The sequence below is a fragment of the Salminus brasiliensis genome, chromosome 5 (assembly GCF_030463535.1).
Source record: "Salminus brasiliensis chromosome 5, fSalBra1.hap2, whole genome shotgun sequence".
Classification (NCBI taxonomy): Eukaryota; Metazoa; Chordata; class Actinopteri; order Characiformes; family Bryconidae; genus Salminus; species Salminus brasiliensis.
In genome coordinates, this window is record NC_132882.1 from 39,705,923 (window position 1) to 39,727,740 (window position 21,818).

Here is a 21,818-nt window from a genome sequence, read left to right on the forward strand (position 1 = left end):
TTCCTGTCAGGAGTTTTCTTTATTGGATGTATTACTTCTAACAACGTGTTTGCTGTTTGTAGTTTCTATATTTTATCATATTTTGTGTAGACACCTGAGGGCATGCTTTACTGTCATAGTAGCACTTCAGTACCTCTTCTTCGGTCCAGGGAATTGAACTGGCAACTTTCTGGTCTCAGGCCTGCTTCTCTAAACTTTAGACCATGGCTGCCCTAAATGTCAGGCCTTCATTTTTTTTGCTGAGGCCCATCATGATAATGATAACAATTAAAAAAGATAAGTACATCCTAGTGGAGCCTCTTACTGAATAAAACCATTGCTCACCTAATGCTCATACTGTGCTCTTTGCAGTGCCAAATATGCTTGCTCTTTTTTTGTTTGGCAAGTACAGATATAAATGAGAATTTCCTCACTGTGGGACTAATAAAGGATTATCTTAAACAACCATGTTTATCATGTTGCTTCATGTTGTTTCCCACCAAAATCACTTGAAAAGAATGGCACATCACACTTTGGAGCTCAAAGAATGTAGGTAGGAATATCTGAGGAAGTCTTGAAAGCAGCATTATTGCGGTCATAGACTTTTTTTTTGTATGCCTCATAGTGTAAGCTATTAAAAGCAACGCTATGAAAAATTGGCATTTCTTCCTACTGGGCTTCTCTACAGTCGGGAAGCGTAATTTGCGCTTTGAGTCATTACTTAAGGTAAAAAGTTGTGAACTTTCTTTCTATCAGATGGTTCTTTTTAAAAAAAAAACATTGCTTACATATCCAAGCAGAACACCAGCTTTTCAATGTCTGATTCATGAAACTGCCACACAACATCAGCATGAGCTGAGATTTAATCCAGTTAATGAAACAGCTTCTGTGTGTCCAGTGCATTTTGCCCTTTTGCAAAGTCCTTTATTGGGGTAAAGGTAGCCCCTCATAAATCGAGTGGTGGTAAACAGTAATTCTGAGGTCCTTAACAATGTAACAGCATAAAATAATAATATCCTACGGATTTATAATTATTAGGAGCTCAACTTCTACAGCCGGTCAGCGATACAGTTATGCCACATCATTCTGATCAATCAATGTTGTTAATATAAAATAAAAGAAACACCCCCCTGCTGCTCCTCTCTTAGCTTGCTTATAATTCAGCCCAATGACTGATCCATCCATTTATTTCTTAAAAAGTTGTTTTAGCATGTTCTCTATTAAAGCTCCTGTGTCCGAGCTTCATTGTGTTTGAGGCTAAAGTTCTCAAAACTACACAGAATATTATTGTGATTAACGCAATGAAACATTTTAATAGATGACACCACTCCCTTTAACATCATATCTGTTAACTTTGACATCATTAACTTTCCTGTGATCAAGTGATAGACGAACACAGATTGACTAAAGGGGTCCCAAGAATTTCAGAAAATTTACAAATTGTTTAAACTGTTTTTTTTTTTTAGATGTGTAAAATGTGATCAGGCAGCTTCCCAAAATGGGGGCGTGGCTGAAAAAGAACTGAAAATACACCCCAAGAAACCCTTTGTCTTTTTTAATATATTAAAAAAATGTTTGATCTTTATTTGAACAATATTGCGGGATGAAGATAATATAACTAAACCAATAAAAATCTTTTAAAAATCATTTATAAAATGTAATTTATACAAACATTATTTTTCAATAAGAAAAAAGTTAGGGCACCCCCACATTTATTACTACATCACATGCCTAAAATTAGAATTAGGTGCTGCAGATTAGCAGCAGATAATTAGAACATCAATAGAGGGGATGTTGGAGGAGCTTGTCTTATTTAAACCTCAGACATTTAGTTTGGTTTGCTGTTGATTGGTAAAGTGCGTGTAATTACCATGGTAAGATCCAAAGAGCTCTCTGAGGCCTTTAGATAAAGGGCCTCCAGAATTCAGCCAGTTCACTATGCACAAAACAAAACAAACAAAAAAAAAGTGCAACAACTGCCAACATGGCTAGGTTAGGCAGCAAGTTCATTCCAACACCATACTACAAAATGTTTAAATAAGTCTCCAACAATCCTAAAATGTCAGCATCTACCATCAGAAAGACCATTTGTGTTTGATTTTTTTTTATGGGATGTGTGCAAGGAGGAAACCAAGGAGGAAACTGCTGTCAGAAAAAAAAATCAGAGCAAGACTAAAGGTTTCCAGAGAACACCAGGACATCTGAACAATGTGCGTTGGACAAATGAATCCAAAGTTGAATTATTTGGACACAGTAAATGAGGACGTCTGGCATAACCCAGATGCAGCATTTGAGCACTAGAACCCATATCAACTGTGAAGCATGGAGGTAGAAATGTCAAGATTTGGGGCTGCTTTTCAGCAGTAGGGCCTGGAAAGGGCCTGTTCTATTTATGACATTTTACAAATGATGAAGTTTTATTGATTTAGTTATGTTACTGCTGTCTCTCAATATTGTTTAAATGAAGATTAAATGTCCACACGTTTAAATATAGTAAAAATATATTTAAAAATGTTTATTGGCATTTATTAGCCATTTTTGGCTAATGTTATTTACTGTATCTCTGGTATAATACAAAAGCACTGCATTTGTTTATCTGTGTTTACATAAATAAATTGACATCCACTTCATTACAAGGACTGCATATGAAGATTTACTATTATCATTCTTTCCCATTTTTAGGAAAAAGTCAAATAACATAGATACTGATAATAACTGTTTAACTGCAACCTCAACTATATAACTGTTGTTGAACTCATTAAATGTACATGCAGTCCAACCAGATGTGCAGAATAGCAAAACTATTTCTAAACATTTATTGTACACACATTTGATGAATAAAGGGCAAAAATATCAATCTAAAAATATATATATTGTATTTTATATGTGCATTACAGAGTAATAACAATTCCATCCTCCTCCATTGCCCCTTGAGGCAACATGAGGCGTTGCCGTACGTCTGCGCGCAACATGCTCAAGATATCCTGTGTGCTGGAAGTGCTTTGTCTAAATGCTGGGCTGCTTCTGTAGTGATGCTGGTGGATCATTTCCCGATGCAATGGGGTGCTGGGCTCAGGAGGGCTCATGTGATTGAGGGAGGGCTGTGAACGGCAGTAGTCAGGTGAGCAGTGGTGCCCGAGGCATCGGTAGCGATCATGAGCACTGGAGCGAGAAGACTGGGGTGTCCCTGAAGCGTTGGAGCGCTGGGATGGGTGTTTGACAGGTCTGTCAACAATCAAGTCTGAATCCTCATCGCTTTCATAGCTATTGCTTGTCCAAATATGGGCTCCCATAATCATGGGCAGTCCTGGGTAGCTTATAGAACCTTTGCCTTCAAGAAGACGTCCTGGGCTTGGGGAGATATAGCTAAAGCGCTTTGCGTTGTTGCGTTGGTTTGCCGGTTTCACAGTGATTATAAGGTTGTAACTGTTAGCAACCATCATGTCGGTCACTTGGTCCAAAGACTTGCCCATCACATCAATGCCGTTGACCTCCAGGACCTGGTCGTTGATGGCCAGCAATCCTGTACTCTGGGCCAGGCCTCCTGGAACCATCCTCGAGATGAAGATACCCGGAACTTTCTCTAGACCATGCGAAGTGACCCTGACTGTTGTTCCATCACGGATGTAGAAGCCCAAAGGCCTGTCCGAGCCCTGGCTGTAGAGGCGAACTCTTCTGTGACATTCTGGGAGGATGTCCACATCGATTATAGAGGAGATTGGACGAAAATTTTGCGGCATGCTGATCTGAACTTGGGGTCTCCTGCGACTGGGATCATCGCCATGTGATGCTGCTGCTGATTTCTTTTGCCTTTTCACACCATCTGTTCTGGCAGAAGCCTGGTCAATTTCCTCTGTAAAACATCAGAGTTTAAAATAAGACTAGAGAATACTTTACTTACTACCTACAATTGCCTAGTTTGTAACAATATACATAAAATGTGTGAACATTTGAATAAAAATCTGGCCAGTAATTTGCTCAGTGAAACTGAGTAAGTATTGGAATGTATACATAAAATATTTATACAATAAGGAGTGATGTACTTATCCCACTGTGTTTGTATTTAGTAATCGACCAACACCTACATTGGCTTATTAGCAATTCAGAATGTTAAATCTGTGTTGGTGTCATTTATTAGTCCCCCCATCGTCAAAGTTTGGACTTTACAGTTCAGTGTAAGCAGTAATACATAAAAATATGCGGCAGCTTATGAACGAACATTGATCAACTAAGGTGACCAGGCGTCCCCCTTTCCAGGCTACACAATCTGTGCGTAGATTTTCACAGCTTTAATACTTAAAAAGCCTGTTGTCTGTCGATGGGCCTAATATGTTTTTACAAAGAACAGCCCCACCAGTTTGTACAGAGGCCCCTGTAGATACTGAGCAATATGCCTTAGGGTGTAATAGGCCTTGAAGTGTTAAGGGGTTAAAAGAGTCTGTTCAAGCTCTGCCTTTTCACTGACGCTATTGGTCTACATGTACCTGCATCTACATGCAGCCACTGGTAAAACTGCTTATGTCCCACCTTTCTTACCGCCACTATTGATCTACATTGGTCATACTGCCTCCCACCACAGCCTAAAAATACCTGAACACAAATGTAAATAAACCACAAATCAGTTTGTAAAGATGGTAAAGGTAGGTAAAAGTTGGTAAAAGGTGGTAAACGTTTTTTATTTATTTATTATTAATTTACTTGTGAGACACACAAGTTGAAGTGAAGCTTAGCTTAAAACAGCTTCTTTCATATCAGGGCTGGGCTTAATGATGCTTAAATAAATATATACAATGGTGAAGCATAACTTGTGTCAGTGTAACTTGCACTGCCTGTTTAAAATAAATGAAAAGAATCTATTAAAAGAAGCCTTTTTTCCCCTTTGTATCGAACTGTGGTGTAAACCGAACTGAACCCCTATCCTTTATACATATGCATTTCCTTATTATAGACATTTGTGCTGTTTTTTTGTACAGTAACTGTATATGTCCATGACAGATTTCCACAGTTTGGGGCGTAGCAGGAGACTACGCTACTTGACAGGGATAGCTGTATCCCTCCATTTTCTCCTGCACCCTCCCCTCTACCATCGTGACGCACTATGTCCCACCTCCACACAAATTTGCTATCCATCTCCCTCAAGTGCATTTTTCAAATATGCCAAGAGAGGGAGACAGACCAGCAGACATTAAGGGTGGAAGTACTGGTTAACTCTTAGGCTTAATTATCTCTAATTAAAACTAAGAGACAAAAATCAAACCAGCCCAGAACTGACATCCCAAACCATGATGGTTATGCACCTGTAATGTTGAAAATGCAGCCTTAAGATAAGATAAGATAAGATAAGATAAGATAGTCCTTTATTAGTCCCGCAGTGGGGAAATTCACAGTGTAACAGCAGAAAGGGATAGCAGGACACTCAGTTACAAAAATTTAGATAAATAAATAATTTACACTATATACACACAATATAGATAAGAATTAAAAAAGCAATAAACAATATTATTTACAGCAAAGACTCTTAATTGCACATGGGGGTGGGATATTGCACATAGTATTCCCTGAACATGAACATGTGTGTGTAGTTAAGTGTGTGTGTATGTGGTCCGCTGGGAGCAGTGTTGGTTGTGTAGTCTGACGGCAGCAGGAAGGAAGGACCTGCGATACCGCTCCTTCACACACTTGGGGTGAAGCAGCCTGTCGCTAAAGGAGCTGCCCAGTGCTGCCAGAGTCTCATGCATGGGGTGGGAGCTGTTCTCCAGCATGGATGCCAGCTTGGTTGTCATCCTCCTGTCTCCCACCACCTGCACTGGGTCTAAGAAGCACCCCAGGACAGAGCCGGCCCTCTTTATGAGTTAACATTAAAAGCACTGAAAGCTGTAGCTGATGTTGCGGAAACAAGAGAACTGGGCCAGCGTAAAGATCTAAGCAGCTTTGACAAGAGCCAAATTGTCATGACTAGACAACTCACTGACGCAATCCATGAAGGCCCCACCTCACAACCTAAAGGACTTAAACTAAAGGATCTGCTGCTAACGTTTTGGTGTCAGATACCACAGCGCATCATCAGAGGTCTTGTGTAGTCCATGCCTTGACAGGTCAGAGCTGTTTTGGTGACAAGATGGGGACCTACACCACATTTATGTGGCTGATTGGTGTATACAGTAACAGCCACAGTCCCAGTTACAGCAAACTTCAGACCCAGAATGTTAAATGTGCCACTTCACATCATCAGAAGCCCAACTGAACAAGACCGGAAGATTTCAGTACACAAACAAACCCACCAAAATGAACCATGAAGCAATTACACTAAAGTACACATAATTCCTGACCAGATAACTCGCTTCCTATTCCGGACATAAAGGCTGTGACCGAAAACTACGCAGCTAGATGGACATTCTGATAAACCGCCTGTGACTCACATCAGTAAACAGGGACAACGTAGCATGTCACAATACTATTTTCATTCCTAGTCAATAGTTATCACTGAATTTTACTGCATACTTAAATTCATGTGAATAAACATTTTGGGTTACTGTGGTACAGAAAGACACACAAAGGCCTTTACAGGAAGAGAAAAAACACATCAGATTTAGAGTGTCATAAAGTGAAAAATGGTAACAACTGAGATTGAGGTTTTTGCATTACAGCAACAAATTATTTAAACAATTTCAACACAAGTGGCCTAATGTAAACTATGGTATAGAGTAATTTGCAGAAAACAAGAAAAAATGGAATGGAATATTGCCAATAATGCAGTGTAATTAAAGAGAATTAACCAATGTGTGTCCACATTAGTCCCTGTGATTCAAATATCAACATAGTTAATCCTATATCATATAATATCAACATTTAAATCAAATAAAAATAGAAAACTCAACTGTGTTCTATCTAGAGCTTCAAACAAATTAATCAGCTTAAAGGTAGCCTGTAAATATCATGAGCTATAGAAAAGTATTTTGGTATTATTATTTTGTTACTCTGATGAATCACTTTATTAAATTGAAAAAATGTGCACAATATTAAAAACCTCAGATAATGTTTTTGTACTGTAGTCCAAAACAATAATAGTAGTGCAAATGAACTGCTGTTTGTTTTTATTGTCCAATCATTTGTTTCCTAGCCCTCCATTTATTTATTTATCTGTAATATTTTGCATACATGTACAATAAATTATTTATGTAGAAGCTTTTGCTGGTGAAATTTGTGGTCTAAATATTTGGTGTCCTAAAAAAGGAGATAAATGCCCTTTTACCACTAGTCTAAAGTATTTTGGAACTTTTGAAAGGTTTATTCCATCTGTACCTTGCTGCTGAATGAAGATGCGTAGTAGTGGTTGGGCAGTAGACACAGCCTTGCAGAAGTTTTCATCATTGTTGATGGGCAGCAGTTCTCCATGGACGTCTGCATAGCAGATGAAGATCTCTACGTGACGCAAGTTGTGTAAGGACAAAAGAAGCTGCAGGAAGTCCTTAAACATCCCTGGCTCATAGCGATCGAGAGAAAACCTCCTAAATTCTGCACCAAACTTTGAAAAAAGGAAAGAGAGGAAACCATATAACAGCTAAATCAAATTTGACTCTTAATAGTCACTGATTTCAAAGAAAATTTAAGTGAAAGCCTTACCAGAAGAGTACAGATATTGACGTCAGCAGAGAGAGGACATTTTTAATGCTCTTCATTTTTTATTTTTAGCAAATTACATGAGCAGGTATCCACAGACATGTGGCCATAAAGTGTAGAATGTGCATTTGCTCACAGCAAAGTCACATGTGAATTTTGACAGATTCAGGTCTCGAGTCTCCAAGTCTGGACTGTTGACACAAGGCAGGTTGGGTCCTTGGTTTCATGCAATTGGTGCCAAATGTTGGCCTTTTCATCTGTGAGCCTCAGCAGAAATCGAGGTTCATCAGACCAGGCTACATTTTTGCAGTCTTCAACTGTCCAGTTTTGGTGAGCCTGCACCCACTGCAGCTCAGCTTTCAGAAGCTTTAACTAGTCTGGCCATTCTCTGCTGACCTTTCTGATCACCGAGGTGTTTCTGTCTGTAGAGCCGACGCTCACCGGATGAATTTTTCTTTATTACACCATTCTGAGTAAACCCTGTAGACTGTTGTGCTGAAAATCCCAGGAGATCAGCAGGTCATGACACACTTAGATCCACCTGTGTGGCACCAGCAATCATGCCACACACTAAAATCATTGAGGTCACATTTTTCCCCCATTCTGTTTTTGATGTTAACATTGCTGCTGACCCATATGTACATGATTTTATGCACAGCACTGCAGTACTTTTTTTTTTTTTTTTTTTTTTTAACCTTTTCAGCATCACAGACAAGATCTTTTATGTAGGAATTGTATGTTATCTTTGGAAATTCTTGGGAAACTCCACTATTTCCACTTACAGTGCATATTAGTAAAAAAATTCATGTACATTTTACCATTTTTTCCACCATTAATTCCCATGATCCATTTCCTTCTGTTCTGTCTTGCTGTTTCTCACACCTTTTTCACGTTAAAGTATTTGTTTTTACACCAGAAACTGAAACTTTAAGTCCTCATGTTGAGAAATGCTGGACGTTCTAAAAGGTTCTACTGTTGTTCTAAAGAGAGCACCGTCCTGTAGATCCAGCGACCCAGCGCAGTCGGGGCACATCACAGCAGCGCGTGCCAAACGAGGTGAGGCTTAAAACGAGCCTTTCTGAGGTAAACTTACCTTGCTTTTGACCTCGACGACTGTGCAGAAGCGCAAAGACACGGATTTGCTGAAAGTCCGGATCATGTCCTCTGGTAATTAGACTTTGTGGCGGGATTTTGTTGTGTGTGTGTGTGTGTGTGTGTGTGTGTGTGTGTGTTCTTTCCTGTGTGAGTAACCCGCGACTAACTTGAGCTACGCTTGAATGGACGGAAAAAGCAAGACCGTGGGTCTGTCAGAGGCGCTGAGGAGGAGCTCTAAACAATCACTATGGCATCACTTCCCCTGCCGCTAACTTACTTTATCCATCCGACGTCTCCTGCTAGCTTCTGAGCAAGCCCTGAGCCAGCCTTATCCCTACACTGGCTTTACTCTGCTTTTACTACTTCCTAGGAAAACAGGTACCATGTGTAGTAGTATCACAATGCTCGACACTAAACAATACTATAGCTATACACACACACACACACACACACACACATATATATATATATATATATATATATATATATATATATATATATTTATATTCCAATTTGTTCATTGGGTCAAATTTAATCGTTTACATGCAAACAATGTAATTCAGAGCACCACAACTGGTTTCTTTACTGTGGTGGTAGTGATGGGACCAGCGCCCATGACAAAAACTACCAGTGAACCTAACTGTGTCTCTCAGTTTTATATGTAGTGTCCATGATGGAAAATATGTAAAAAAAAAAAAAAAAAAAAACTCACCAAAAAAGGGATTTACTTAAGAACTGTTTATTCCTAATAATTTTATGTAATAGCTTTACATGCTATACCTTGGTCTGGTTCCTTGCAGCTTTACCAAATGATCATATGTTTATACTTGGGTATTTTATTTTGATTCGCTGACTGACTACAACATAAAAGTTCACTTTTTGCTTTTCCTCGGGGAACCTGACGGCTAGCTGAGTAACATTATGTGTCATTATCTGATCACATGCCTTCCTGTTACAATCTGTACTTCTTTTTCATCCACACTCACATTACACAGTGAGATCTAGCTGCTGGAGCACACTCAATGTGGGTGTATAACAACACTTTTTAAAGATTGTCGTTGAAAAAAAAAAAACACATTTGGCGTTACACAAACTGTAATAGAAACCAATATAACAGCACTGCTGCCAGAGTACATTATTGTATAAGGTCAACGACGAAGGGTCAACTCCTCATAACATTGCATTTGTAGGCCTACTGTATGCACTGCAGATTGCAATTCCATTGGGTGGGATTTATGTGGATTTTATGTGGATTCTATAAGAATCAGCTGCCTAAGAACTAATAAGGTATTTACAGTTGCAATCATTATTATTTAATCCCATTGCAGATTAGGTGTATTAATATAACTATTATAACGTGTTTATTATAACAAAATGGCATTTTTAATGACTACCTTTCAGAATTAATCAAACCTTGAATTAATCAACCCTTTCTTGACTTTGTAGAGTACCTTGTTGCTGTTATGACTTGAGTTCCTCATGGCCAGTGGCCTTCAGTTCACTAATAGTACTGAGTTGGCATGCTGCAATTGCTTTCTCCAAAATCCCACTAAAGAGTTTCTACAGGGTTTGTCAGTCAACTGTGACGGCCACTCCAGAATCTACCAGTACTTCTCCTGGAACCAAGCCTTAGTGGACTTTGAGATATGCTTGGGATCACCGTCCTTTTGGAAGGTCCAACGACACCCAGGCTTCAGCTTCCTCACAGAAGGTCTAATGTTTTCTCATAGGATTAACTAAATCTAGCTTGCCTTTCCACATGCTGCAGGTTTCCAGTGCCAGAGGAAGCAAAGCAGCCCAGAGCATCACTGAGCCACCGCCATGCTTCACTGAAGGCAGGGTGTTCTTAAGTGTATGCTTCATTCTTCCTCTACCAAACATATTGCATGGTTTTGAGCATATTTGGCTTTTGGGTCAGTATGAGGCATACAAGGTATACAGACATTGAGACATTCAGTGTTTAGTATCCACCCTACTGTCCAGGTAGCGTAGGCAGTGTTCGTTTAACTGTAAACCTGCAAACTTTTGTTCTTCCAACTGTATCTCTAGGAACATTCAGTGCTTTTGCTTTTTGTATCCTTTTCCTTGTTTGTGTAAGGCTGTGATCTCTTTTTCGGACAACTCTCTTGACTGAACCTTATTTTGAACAAGTAATCCAAAAGAGACAGTCAACAAATCCCTAGCCAGTCCAGACATTCAAAGCGCACCTTATGCACCTAATGAATAAATGCATTTTATGGCACCTTTAATATAAAAATTTTGATGGATTTCTGATTGCTATGTGTCCTTGGAGACAAAACGTAATGCATAGCAGCAGAAAAGATCCTTCCCAAACCAACATGAGGCGACGTTCGCTTGAAAATAAATTACGCAAATGTGTATCTGGACAGAACTAAAGTGACACTTTCTCAAATGAGAAGGGAGAAAAATACAGCCAATCCACATGCAATATAGACATTTGTTTATAGTTTATAGACATCCGTGGCAGGGATGCCCACAGAAATAAATGACAGTAGAGAGTGATGGTAGCAGACATGAGATTTTATTAAATTACATACCACAACAAAGAGAGATTCTCAAAAGCCAAATTACCGTACCATACTTTCCAGTTCTCATTTCCCATCTGTTGCGGCATCTCTCTCTCTCCCTTGCTGCTGTCTTAAAGCTGAAGCTGAGCTCGAGAACGAGAGCTTATGGCTCTGCACTTCACCCACACCTTCAGCACAACCACTGGGTTCAAACTTCAGATGTGGTCCAGAGCAAAATGGGAGGTGAAGCCCAGGAGATGGCATGAGTGAGCTAGGTAGCAGTCTGTCAGTTTCTTTCAGGGCATTAGGAGGCGCTACAGGACAGAGCACTTGTCTGCTGCTGTGCTCTGGTCCAGGTGACAATATTTATTCAAGCTGCATTTTGCCAGTTCGGACATTGCCTTCAGTTTATAATGATTGGGAGAAGACCGTGAGAGAGGGGGCAGTTTTGAGCTGAACACTTTGGGTGGCTCCTGCTTTGTGGTAAGAAGCTAGTTCCCAGACTAGTTCCCCCCGTTGGTCGAGAAGAGATAGATTACAAGGTTAAAAGGGAGGAGTGGGTGGGGGTGACATGTTGGTAAAAGGTTGTGCAGACTTGTCGTAAACACGTGAACAAGGTAGAGATGGAATTTATAGGAGGTTAGATTAGGGAGGAGAGGCTTCAGGCATGTTCCTCCTCCCAAAATGTAGTTATTTCATAACAACACGTTGTAAATACTTATATTACATACGCTATAAACAAACTAAAAGTCCAGTCTGTGGTCTTTTCTGTGGTTTTCTGAGGAGCCTTGGTGCTCGCAAAGACGTTTGACCAAATCAAGCTTCACCTCTTACTCAAAAAAAACCCAGATAACCAAACTGAAGCACCTATTCTAGGAATATTGTGAAAAGTTCTTACGAAAAGATTATGTATGCTTGGAACAGCTGAAGGCAAAAAAGGAAGAGTACAGCCAGCAACAAGATGGATGGATGCAATCAGTTAAAATGGAAAAGAAAAACTGTTAAGAAGCCTCAAAGATCCAAACAGAAAAAAAGCTACACTACAGATTTTTAAAATAATTAGGCACGTCAAAAAATTGCAATTGTAAGCAAATAATAAAATAGTCCATAGGTTTTATGAAGGCCTGTAGGCCATGTGCTTAGAGGCCCAAAATCCTTATTATTACCCAAGTAGTCTACATAAATCATACAGTTCTTGTAATTACTGCATAGTAGATGTGACTTGTGAGTCTTTTAAAGTAATCACAGTCTCATCACAGGGTTCATGTACATATTTCAACACAGTGCTGATTTAAAGTAGTAATGGAATTGGGGTAAAAAGTCAAGCAAGGGGGCAGACGTGCGTCATGATCCCCAGGCCCGTCCTATATCTTCACTTCATTAGGAAGTTGTTCCCCGTTCACAGCTGCCAGGGCATTGGTCACCATTCTCTCCACCATGATCTGGGACGTCTCCACTGTGTGTGTTCCCATATGAGGCAGCACAATCACATTTGGAAACGACAGCAAGGGGTGATCTCTGTAACAATGCACATTACAATCAATCATGACAGGTCCACATAGAATTGGATCAAGCTGACACAATTACTTAACTTTTTTTTTCTTGCCGAATGAACACCACGTTTTTTGGAAAAGCATACGTTGGTTTCTTTAAAAAAAGCTGTTCGTATGGTACGGTGCACGTTACCCAGACCACAGCATCAGGTATCATACAGCAGACTAAACAGTTTCTTGGCTCAAAATCATGTCTCATAAGAAATGCATAACACTGCACAACCCGAGTCATATTTGTGTACAATTCTGCAATATTACTCTAGCGTAGTGTTGGGCAGTATGACTGTTCTTTCGGGATAGACCAAGTGGCAAAAGCGCTTTGAAAACATAGCCAGTTGTGGGTTGTAATATTAGTCAACTGCTGCAATCAACATAGATTTCGTACTGTTTGTAAAGTCAGTTTCAGAGTTGGATCCATTTGTTTTTTGTTTTTTTGTTAATTTTTTATTTTATATGATTTTTGACAAAAGGATGTGATCCCACAGAACATTTTCCATTCATTTTCTCTGTGGTTGGTACAGTTTACTCCGTGTCATTTTTGCTTGCTAGTGTGACGAGTGCTGCTTTTCGCTGTTTTCTGCCCCCTGGTTGTGTGCACAGCTCTGTGATGTTGCAGAGAAACCCATCTATACCATTTAAAACATGTCCTATGGTCAAAGTTTTGTACAAACCGTAATATTGTTATGCAACAACAAAGTGCAACAACATTGTTGCGCTGTGTAATTTAGAACTTTGTTCTGCTGGAAAACTTCAACCAGCAGAGTGTGAGAGACACCACAGCAGAATATTACAAAAACTGGAGCATTCTCGTTCACACTCTCACTCTCACTCATAAACTTTCAATGCACAATAAAATATTAAATATATTGCTGTTAAATGTGTATTAGTAGTAAAGTAAGCCCCCTCTTATCTGGTTCTAATAGGAATTTAGAATTCAGTGGTCAATTGTTCCTGGCAAACATAAATATGTGAATAAATTAAAATACCATGATATACTGTACCACCCAGCCCTACTTCACTGCAAGGCCGTAGACATAAATGAAATTTGAAAAACGTGACAATGAACTTTAACATTATTATTATTGTTATTATTATTAGGCATTGATGAAGTACAACCATACATAATCACACAATCATGGGCAAAATATTGACACCCCTGCACTGCACAAATAATGTACCACTTCAGCCTTAGTGTTGCGATTACAAATGCTTTGGGGTTCACATATTCTTTTGTTTGCATTTAAACAACACAAACAAATCTGGTATCATTCTTGATGTTCCTGGGGGTGAGAGTCTGAGGCAAGGTACAAGACACTGGGGAATCAAGCGGGATGCCTAAAGGAATAGGATAAAACATCTGCAATGCTTGTAGCTGTCATCTTAACAGCTAATCCAGCTGAAGTTTAAGTAGTGTGATCTGTAACTGTATAAAACTTTGGTTACTAGCTTTATCTAAGTTAGGTTTTATGTTAGTTAGCTTACTCACAAAAGTTGAGAATCGGAAATTGGAGCCCTTTGCATTTCTTGCACGTGCCAGTGGCTACATTCACTATAATAATGCAATGCATATTCTCCAGCAATGTGCTGGATCACAGCAGACCTGACAGGCAAAACGCATGCACAGATTGGTGGTGTGAATTATGAGTTCTGTTTTTGTTACTTTAGTCTGAGTAGTTTCTAAATTTACCTTGGAAGAGGCTCTGGGTATGTCACATCCAAGGCTGCAGCTTTTATGGCTTTCCTCTGGAGGGCGTCAACCAAAGCATCCTGGTCAACAACCAGTCCTTGAAAAACAAAAATGTATACATGGTCATTTATTGAGTTCTCAAATATAGAGTCATTTCATTTATAGTGCAGGTTGGAAGCTATTTTTTTAAGGCTTTACATGTTGCATGTGACATTAGATGTGGTATTTGAAGTGATATTGAGTAGTATTGTGTCTTGTGCCAAAAAGCAGGCAGAGCTGAAACACTCTTATATGAACTTATATGAAGTGAATGGCATGTTCAGTAATGAACAAAGTTTACATAGAACATCAATGTTTCTTATTTTACAAAAGTGAGCAACTGAGCTGGTAGCGGATTCAACACGATTCTTCCATAAAGATTATCTCTGTGCAAGCAAAGCAGGCTGCACAGTGGCACATGCACTAACACTCCTGACTCAGCTAAACCTTCCTGCAGATTCTTGACGTTCATATCAAGGTCTTGATTTTCATGTTACTAACCATTTCTCTGAGAGTTTTCCTGTGCTTCCAGATCACATCTGGACCTCCACAGTCCCATTGAACTGTAATTTCTTACTTGGATCTTCTTAAAGCCACCCTCTGCCTTGTGGGCACTGATTACTTTGGTTTTCAGATCTTTAGAAAGTTGCTTCTAAGGGCCAGTGGTTGCTGACTGTTAGTAGAAAAGCTGAGAATAATACAAAAGTCAGAGAATAAGTTTGGCAAAGCTGACAGTTCATTTTTGACTTGCTGCTAATACAGCACTGGACAGCTGAACACACTTGGAACATCCAACTGCTTAGCAATGGGAAAGAGGGGGCGCCATCCAGACAGAGCAAAGCCAACTTTGCTAGCTGGGAGTCCTGGCCACGTATGGTTTTGAACTGAACCTGTGATCTCTTGATTATAGGGCAAACATGGTACTGTTTGAGGCTCCAAGCGGATCAACAGTCTAGCACGGTACCAATAAGGCCCAGGGGTCACAAATTAAAATCCAAAGCCATTGGTGCTTTGCCATCAGAGGCAGTAGTCAGAGAGAGCACAATAGGCCATACTTTCCCCAGGTGAGTAGATGGCACTCTCACCTCTCATCACTGTTAAGCAATGTTGGCCAGCACAAGCGTCTGTTAGCTGGTGCAGTGGAACTAGGGACCCAGTGTTTTTCTGAGAGTGTGTCAGCTGGCTGGCAAAGCACAAACAGCAGCAGATGGAAAAGAGACAGTGTCTGAATTTGCATGTATTGGACGAGAGGTCTGAATTTGCATGTAACAGAAGAGACATTAGAGTCCGTCGTATCAGAGGAGATGTGTGAAGTCCTTACCCTCCTTGTCTCAAGAGCTAGTGCTAGGGAGAGTTACAAACCAATGGGTAAACTGTCAGTGCCAAACATGCTACTGTTTTGGCAAGAATCAGTACACTTTTATGACCCTTCTTAAGGTGAATGCAGGAAGCCTCTTTACCTCTGCTGATGTTGATGAGGGTACCACTGGATTTCATCATGGCCAGTTCTTTAGCACCAATGAGTTTGTGTGTCTGAGGAGACAGATTGACCACCACCATGACAAAGTCTGATTTCTGCAACAGTTCCTCCAGCTTCTCACAGTACACAGCTCCCACCGCTCTCTCCTCTTCCTCTTTCCTGAAATCACAGTAAAATTAAATCAGTGAGGGATTTTTAGACGTGCTAGGTCAACCAGTGCAGCAATATGGCTAACCATTAAGTGAAGTGTCTGCATACTTTAAGTATGCATACAGTTAAGAGCACAGTTATTCATATCTTTTTCATTTTCAGGGCTGCTTGTGTTTTCTCAGGAGGGAGAGTTTAACCCAGGTAGACGTGAAGATGGTTTACTGATAAAGGTGTTGAGATGTCTGGTGGGCTCTTTGGTAAATGTTTAAACTCATGATGTATTTACATGTTGGGCTTCTGTGTGCATGTAAACATACTTTCTGTGATTTTAGACAGCAACCCAAAAGAGTCCTCACCTTCGATTCCTGTTGTGATAGAGGATTTTCATGTCAAAACCATGGGCTCGCTTGGCAACCTTATATCCTATTCTGCCCATACCAATAATACCCAGGGTGGCACCGCTCACATCATTACCCAAAGAGGACTCTCGCAAGTCTTTTGATTCACGGTGCCTGGAAAAGTTATCCCCTAAATGGGAAAAACAAAAGTTGACACTATGTATGCACCAAGTAGACAAAACTAACATGAGAAAACTAAGGATACTCACTATATGGCTGCACAATATAGACAAAATACTAGTACTGCGACATACTGAATATGCCCTGTTCATATTAAGTTCTGAACTGTAAGTTCATACTTACTGACATTTGTGTGGTTTTATATAACAATAGTTATAATTGTTTTGTTGGGTTTTTTTATTATTTGTTTGTCAAATTATTTTGACCTTTTTGCCCCCCAATTTTGGTTTTGCCAATTAACCCACCGGTTCGTGGCTCCCCCTAGCCCTAGCAATTCTCCTGAAACTAGCAGGGTAAGGATTTTACACGTCTCCTCCGATACATTCAAAGACTTCTAGCATTGCTGGGCAGACAGCACACTTGGAGGAAGACGCCGTTCCCAAGCTTCACAGCATCAGCTAACAGATGCCTGTGCCAGGAACCATCACTGTGATTAAGGGAGAGCGTGCCATCTACCCAGCCGAAGAGAGCATAGCCAGTTGTGCTCTCTCGTACTCCAGACACTGATGGCAAAGCTGCATGGCTCGGGATTCTAATTCACGACCCCTGAGCCATAGTGGTTGTGCATTATAAGTGGTAGTGCGCCAGGTCACTTGGGCCCTAAGACAACTCATTTTTACATTTGACAATTTTCCAATCGTTTCCGTTTTGGATCTGTTATTTTAAGACTGATATGATATAAGATATGTAAATGACTTCTGTTCTGACGGGCTGCACGATAATGTGGCCCATTCAAAAACAGTACAGACTCCTTATACTGAACACTCCTTATAACTTCAGTCTGAATGGGAGGGACTAAACTGCTGTCTGCTTATTAGGCAAATAAATGTAAATACATTGGGTTATAGACATAATACGTAGACCAACATGACTGTGAGGGTTCATCTGTATATCGCAGCCTGTGATCAGCCAGTATTGCAAAGGCCCAAATCATGATGATTCTTAACAAATAATACATTGTGCAACACTGACACTTACCTTGAATGATTTTCCTCGCAGATGCCAACATCAGACTCATACCAATGTCCGCCGTGGCATTGTCGACAACATGAGGAGTGTTACCAACCTTCACTCCAAAGCTGTTGATCAGAGGTATATCTAGATGGTCCACTCCTACCCCACCATTCACAACGGCTTTGAGTTTGGGCAAAGACTGCAGGAGGCTGCGGTCAACCTTGAAGGCCCCACCCCACACGAAGATGACCTGGATCTTGTCGGCAAAGTGCTCTCTTTTCTGAGCAAACGTCTTGTAAGAAACAACGGTGAAATGCTTCTCGATGCATGCCGTGAAACACGGGTAGATGCCCTCGTGTCCGATAGTGGCCAGGATGCAGGGTTTCTCCATAGTCTGGGCTGATGGAAGACAACATCAAGAAACAGGTCATTTCATTTGCTCATAGAGAAAAGCCAGCTTAGACCCAGTGATTCTAATATGGGCAATTCACTGACAAACAGAATGACAGCACAACCTCAGTGATGGCAACCTGGGAGACCACGTGACCCAACACTAGCCCACACAGCCCTCAAGTTTAGCCACCAGACTGACCGGCTAGCAGCACTTACACCACTACAGACATGCTAAATGATCATTTTTTATTTCAGAAAGGAGGATGAGGGTTTGACTACCTTACCAGCTCTGTTACTTCGTCCTCTAAAGACTCGGAACTGAACTGTCTGGCGCTGGCACCGCATGTTTTATACGCTCAGACATGGTTAATCAATCACAGTTCGGATTAAACTCAGGACTAAACTCAAAGGGCACTAAAGTGACAAGGGGTCATTTACAAATGCATCAAATGTTAACAGAGCAGAACGGTGGGAAGAACCGCGTCGCCAATTCTGCACACATTCCTACAGCTCGTCCTTATGGTCTTTCTGTTTACACTGGCCTTTCAGCCTTAACCCTGCAGTAGCGTGTAGTGCCCTGTAGAGGGCGCGTTAGCGATTCCAGTCATTCAGTGGACTCCACAACTGATGGAGTCGCATTGGCTGTGTGTGACAGACTACGGTTTCTCAGCCCTGGTCTTGAGGACAGCCCTGCAACTCTGAAAGGGCTTGTTGATGAGCATCAGGTGTGTTGGGAGCAAAGAAAGCAATACAAAATCTAGAATCCCTAGACATATTGGAAAATTGGTCATTTGTAAGAGTGTCTGCATAAATAAATGGTTAAAACAATCATTCAGAGTGGTTTGGTTTGATGGGCACAAAGCAACTGATGACAAGGTTGTGGGTTCGATAGCCGGGCTAGGCAAGCCGCCACTGTCCGGCCTCTGAGCAAGGCCCTTAACCCTCTCTGCTCCCCAGCTGCCGCAGCGATGGCTGCCCACCTCTCCAGTCATGTGTGCTCACTCACTAGCGTGTATGTGTGTGTTCACTGCACGGATGGGTAAAAGGCGGAGGCCCAAATGGTGAATATGGCGGTCTTGTCCTGTCTTGGTGTGCGTTCTGGAGAAAACTGCCTCTATAAACTTCATGTTGTGTGTCTACAAAAACACTAATAAAAAATGATAAATTATATATTTGTGTTGCAGACATTGCAATGTATATGATTTATATTATACTACCACCGTGAAGAGAGTCTGTAAGCTTCACAATTAACCATTTCACACCAAACAACTGAATACCTTTTCTTAAAGTAATACTTTGGAGAGGGGGGGGGGGTATGATTTATGGCTTATTGCAGTTGGAATCGATCAGCCATGGCATGTTTGATATCTACAGTTTGCTTCTTGAGTTCACAGCACAAAGGCTATCCTAAAATTGCTAACAAACACTGGACCTGGACTGTCATCTCTCTTGTCTAGCTGAAGATACACACGAAGCTTTATTTATTTGCTAAGTTTCAAAACGGATATAGTAAAAGAGCATGGATGGACTATATTTTAACATTTAAGCTAATACCAGAAAGGTAACGACAATTTTATTTTTTTTTCCATCAAAGACTAAAGAGACTAAAAACCACACAGAGTTCTCTGTGCAAAACATCAGACTTGCCTGGCAGATGCCAACATCAGAGCCATACCAATGTCTGTCGTGGTGTCGTCAACGCTGTTGATCAGAGGTATATCCAGATGGTCCACACCTACCCCACCCTTCACAACAGCTTTGAGTTTGGGGCAAAGACTGCTCTCAGAAAGAAGCCCTCTTGTCCGATGGTGGGTTTCTCCATATGGAAGACAACAGCAAGAAAGAGTGTGGATTTTTTTTACTCCTCTTCTGAGAAAGGAGGAGTACTTTATCAAATCAAATCAAATGTATTTGTATAGCACTTTTTACAACCGGTGTTGTCACAAAGCAGCTATACAGGAATCAGTAAGAGGACAAGAGATAACAACACAAAAAAGACCCCCAGTGAGCAAGACAAGGGCGACAGTGGCAAGGAAAAACTCCCTCAGAGCTGGAGAAACCAAGGCGGACCATCCTCCTCTGATCAGAATTATTAATAAATGATAAAAGTCACTGTACCACCACATAAGACTGTTCTACTGCTCATGTGTGCAAAAAAATCATAATATAACTAATTATCATAGTAGATGATCATGTAATCATAGTAAGCATGGTATGAGAAATGAGAGTAATGATGGTTAATGGGTTAATAGTGATAATAGTGGCAGATAGTTAGAGTGGCAGAGTCCATGTAAATGCAGTGGCAAGAGGGTGGACAGCTAGTCTGACACGGATAGCAGGGGAGCCTGGTGGTCAGTCTGGTGGGTGGGTTATGTAGTCAGTAGAGATTCAAGCATTTAGTATTTGAATATGTAGCTAGGTACACTGGGCCACTCCTAGGTGTTGTTTTGGGGACCTCCGTCCATAGGTGCAAACTATAGGGGGAGTCATTTAACAAACACAACACTACTGAAGAAGGGGGCAACACCTGTCCAAAACTATTAAAAAAATAGAGAAAGCAATGCACGAGAAATGCCATGATTGGGAAACTGCTGTAACAGTCTGAAAACTAGACAAGACTTTTTTGTTGTTGTTGTTGGACACCGATGGAATTTGGCCTCTGCCTTTAACATACATGTGCAGTGAACACACATGCCTGGAGCGGTGGGCAGCCATTGTTCCAGCGCCCAGAGAGCAGAGAGGGTGAAGGGCCTTGCTCAAGGGCCCAACACTGGCAGCTTATATTGAAATATTGGATACACTGGTTATCAGCCCACAATTCCCCTTATGGATGGGAACACTTTCATAGTTTTATAGATGTTAGATGGTCTACCACTTAGTCAGAAGCATGACTAAGGTGCTTCACTAGCATGACCATGTTGCCCATAGTGGTTGACCAGCATGATCAACCACTACGGCCAGTTTGACAACCAAGGCCAAAATCAGCTGGTTTACCAGCAGAGGGCCTGGATTTGGCCTGGTTTTGGTCTGGATGGCCAGCTTAGAAACCTGCTACCAGCAAAGAATGAGTCTTGAGCAGGACCTCTTTTTCAGTAGGAGGAGCACGTGATCTACCACCGGCACACACAGCCCCCAAGTTCAGCCGCAGACTAGCCAGCTAGCAGCACGCAAGTCCATACGAACAGACCAACTGACCATTCTGAGTTCAGGGAAAGGGCTCAGGAGCGTTTGCCTGACTTACCGGCTCTGTTACTCCGCGCTCCAAAGACTCGGCTGAACTGTCTGGCGCTGGGACTTAATGTTTTACTGCCTCAGACATGGTTAATCAATCACAGTAGCTTGGATTAAGCTCCGGGCTAAATTCCAAAGGACGGGTTATTTAGATTGGCAAGCAGGTGGGGCAGCTATGCAGACAGCTACAGCTGGTCTTTTCCGTCTTTCTGTGCACTCTTTCCTTTCGGTCGTAACTGTGCGGTAACGTGTGATGTCCTGAACAGCCGCTAGATGGCGGCAGAACTGCATGTCAGCGCTTCCTACAGTCATGGGTCAGTGCAAACTGGTAGCGTCTTGAAGGTGGTGTGTGGTAGACTACTGTTCAACAGTTTGAAATCCCGTGTTATATGTTATATTAAAGTGGAATCAAATGGTTATAATGTAAACAAAGTCACTGAGAGGGGTTTGCTGTGAGGTAGTGTAAAAACTGCTGCCTGATATGCGCATTGTTAAGCAGAATGATGTACCACTATTCACCATCATGGTCAT

The 21,818-nt window shown here is 41.1% G+C and overlaps 2 protein-coding genes across 4 annotated transcripts; both read right to left on the reverse strand.

Moving 5' to 3' along the window:
* Positions 1 to 2,507: 2,507 nt before the first annotated feature.
* Positions 2,508 to 8,844, reverse strand: pard6ga (par-6 family cell polarity regulator gamma a). Its single transcript, XM_072679000.1, has 3 exons — positions 8,693 to 8,844; positions 7,282 to 7,504; positions 2,508 to 3,832 (listed from the first exon to the last, which is right to left on the reverse strand). The coding sequence occupies exons 1-3, from the start codon at positions 8,756 to 8,758 to the stop codon at positions 2,871 to 2,873; spliced, it is 1,251 nt and encodes a 416-aa protein (XP_072535101.1). The 5' UTR covers positions 8,759 to 8,844; the 3' UTR covers positions 2,508 to 2,870.
* Positions 8,845 to 11,248: 2,404 nt separating this feature from the next.
* LOC140555701 (glyoxylate/hydroxypyruvate reductase B) lies at positions 11,249 to 21,350 on the reverse strand. 3 transcript variants are annotated; one of them, XM_072679002.1, is made up of 6 exons: positions 21,298 to 21,350; positions 17,688 to 18,062; positions 16,488 to 16,659; positions 15,962 to 16,140; positions 14,463 to 14,559; positions 11,249 to 12,740 (listed from the first exon to the last, which is right to left on the reverse strand). In XM_072679002.1, exons 2-6 carry the CDS (start codon positions 18,052 to 18,054, stop codon positions 12,587 to 12,589), a joined length of 969 nt encoding a protein of 322 aa, XP_072535103.1. In that variant the 5' UTR covers positions 18,055 to 18,062; positions 21,298 to 21,350; the 3' UTR covers positions 11,249 to 12,586. The 3 variants fall into 3 exon arrangements, with proteins under 3 accessions (XP_072535103.1, XP_072535104.1, XP_072535102.1); XM_072679003.1 differs by lacking the exon at positions 21,298 to 21,350 and adding an exon at positions 19,732 to 19,867; XM_072679001.1 differs by lacking the exon at positions 21,298 to 21,350 and adding an exon at positions 18,341 to 18,403.
* Between the last annotated feature and the right edge of the window lie 468 nt (positions 21,351 to 21,818).

Excerpts from the sequence above, each read along its gene's own strand:
- pard6ga (XM_072679000.1), bottom strand. The coding sequence starts at position 8,758 with ATGATCCGGACTTTCAGCAAATCCGTGTCTTTGCGCTTCTGCACAGTC. Across the intron at positions 7,505-8,692 it reads TCGTCGAGGTCAAAAGCAAG|TTTGGTGCAGAATTTAGGAG; the intron begins GTAAGTTTACCT and ends CTTTTTTCAAAG. Across the intron at positions 3,833-7,281 it reads CATCTTCATTCAGCAGCAAG|AGGAAATTGACCAGGCTTCT; the intron begins GTACAGATGGAA and ends GATGTTTTACAG.
- LOC140555701 (XM_072679001.1), bottom strand. The coding sequence starts at position 18,401 with ATGCGGTGCCAGCGCCAGACAGTTCAGTTCCGAGTCTTTAGAGGACGA. Across the intron at positions 18,063-18,340 it reads AGGACGAAGTAACAGAGCTG|CCCAGACTATGGAGAAACCC; the intron begins GTAAGGTAGTCA and ends GTCTTCCATCAG. Across the intron at positions 14,560-15,961 it reads CCTCATCAACATCAGCAGAG|GACTGGTTGTTGACCAGGAT; the intron begins GTAAAGAGGCTT and ends TTGTTTTTCAAG.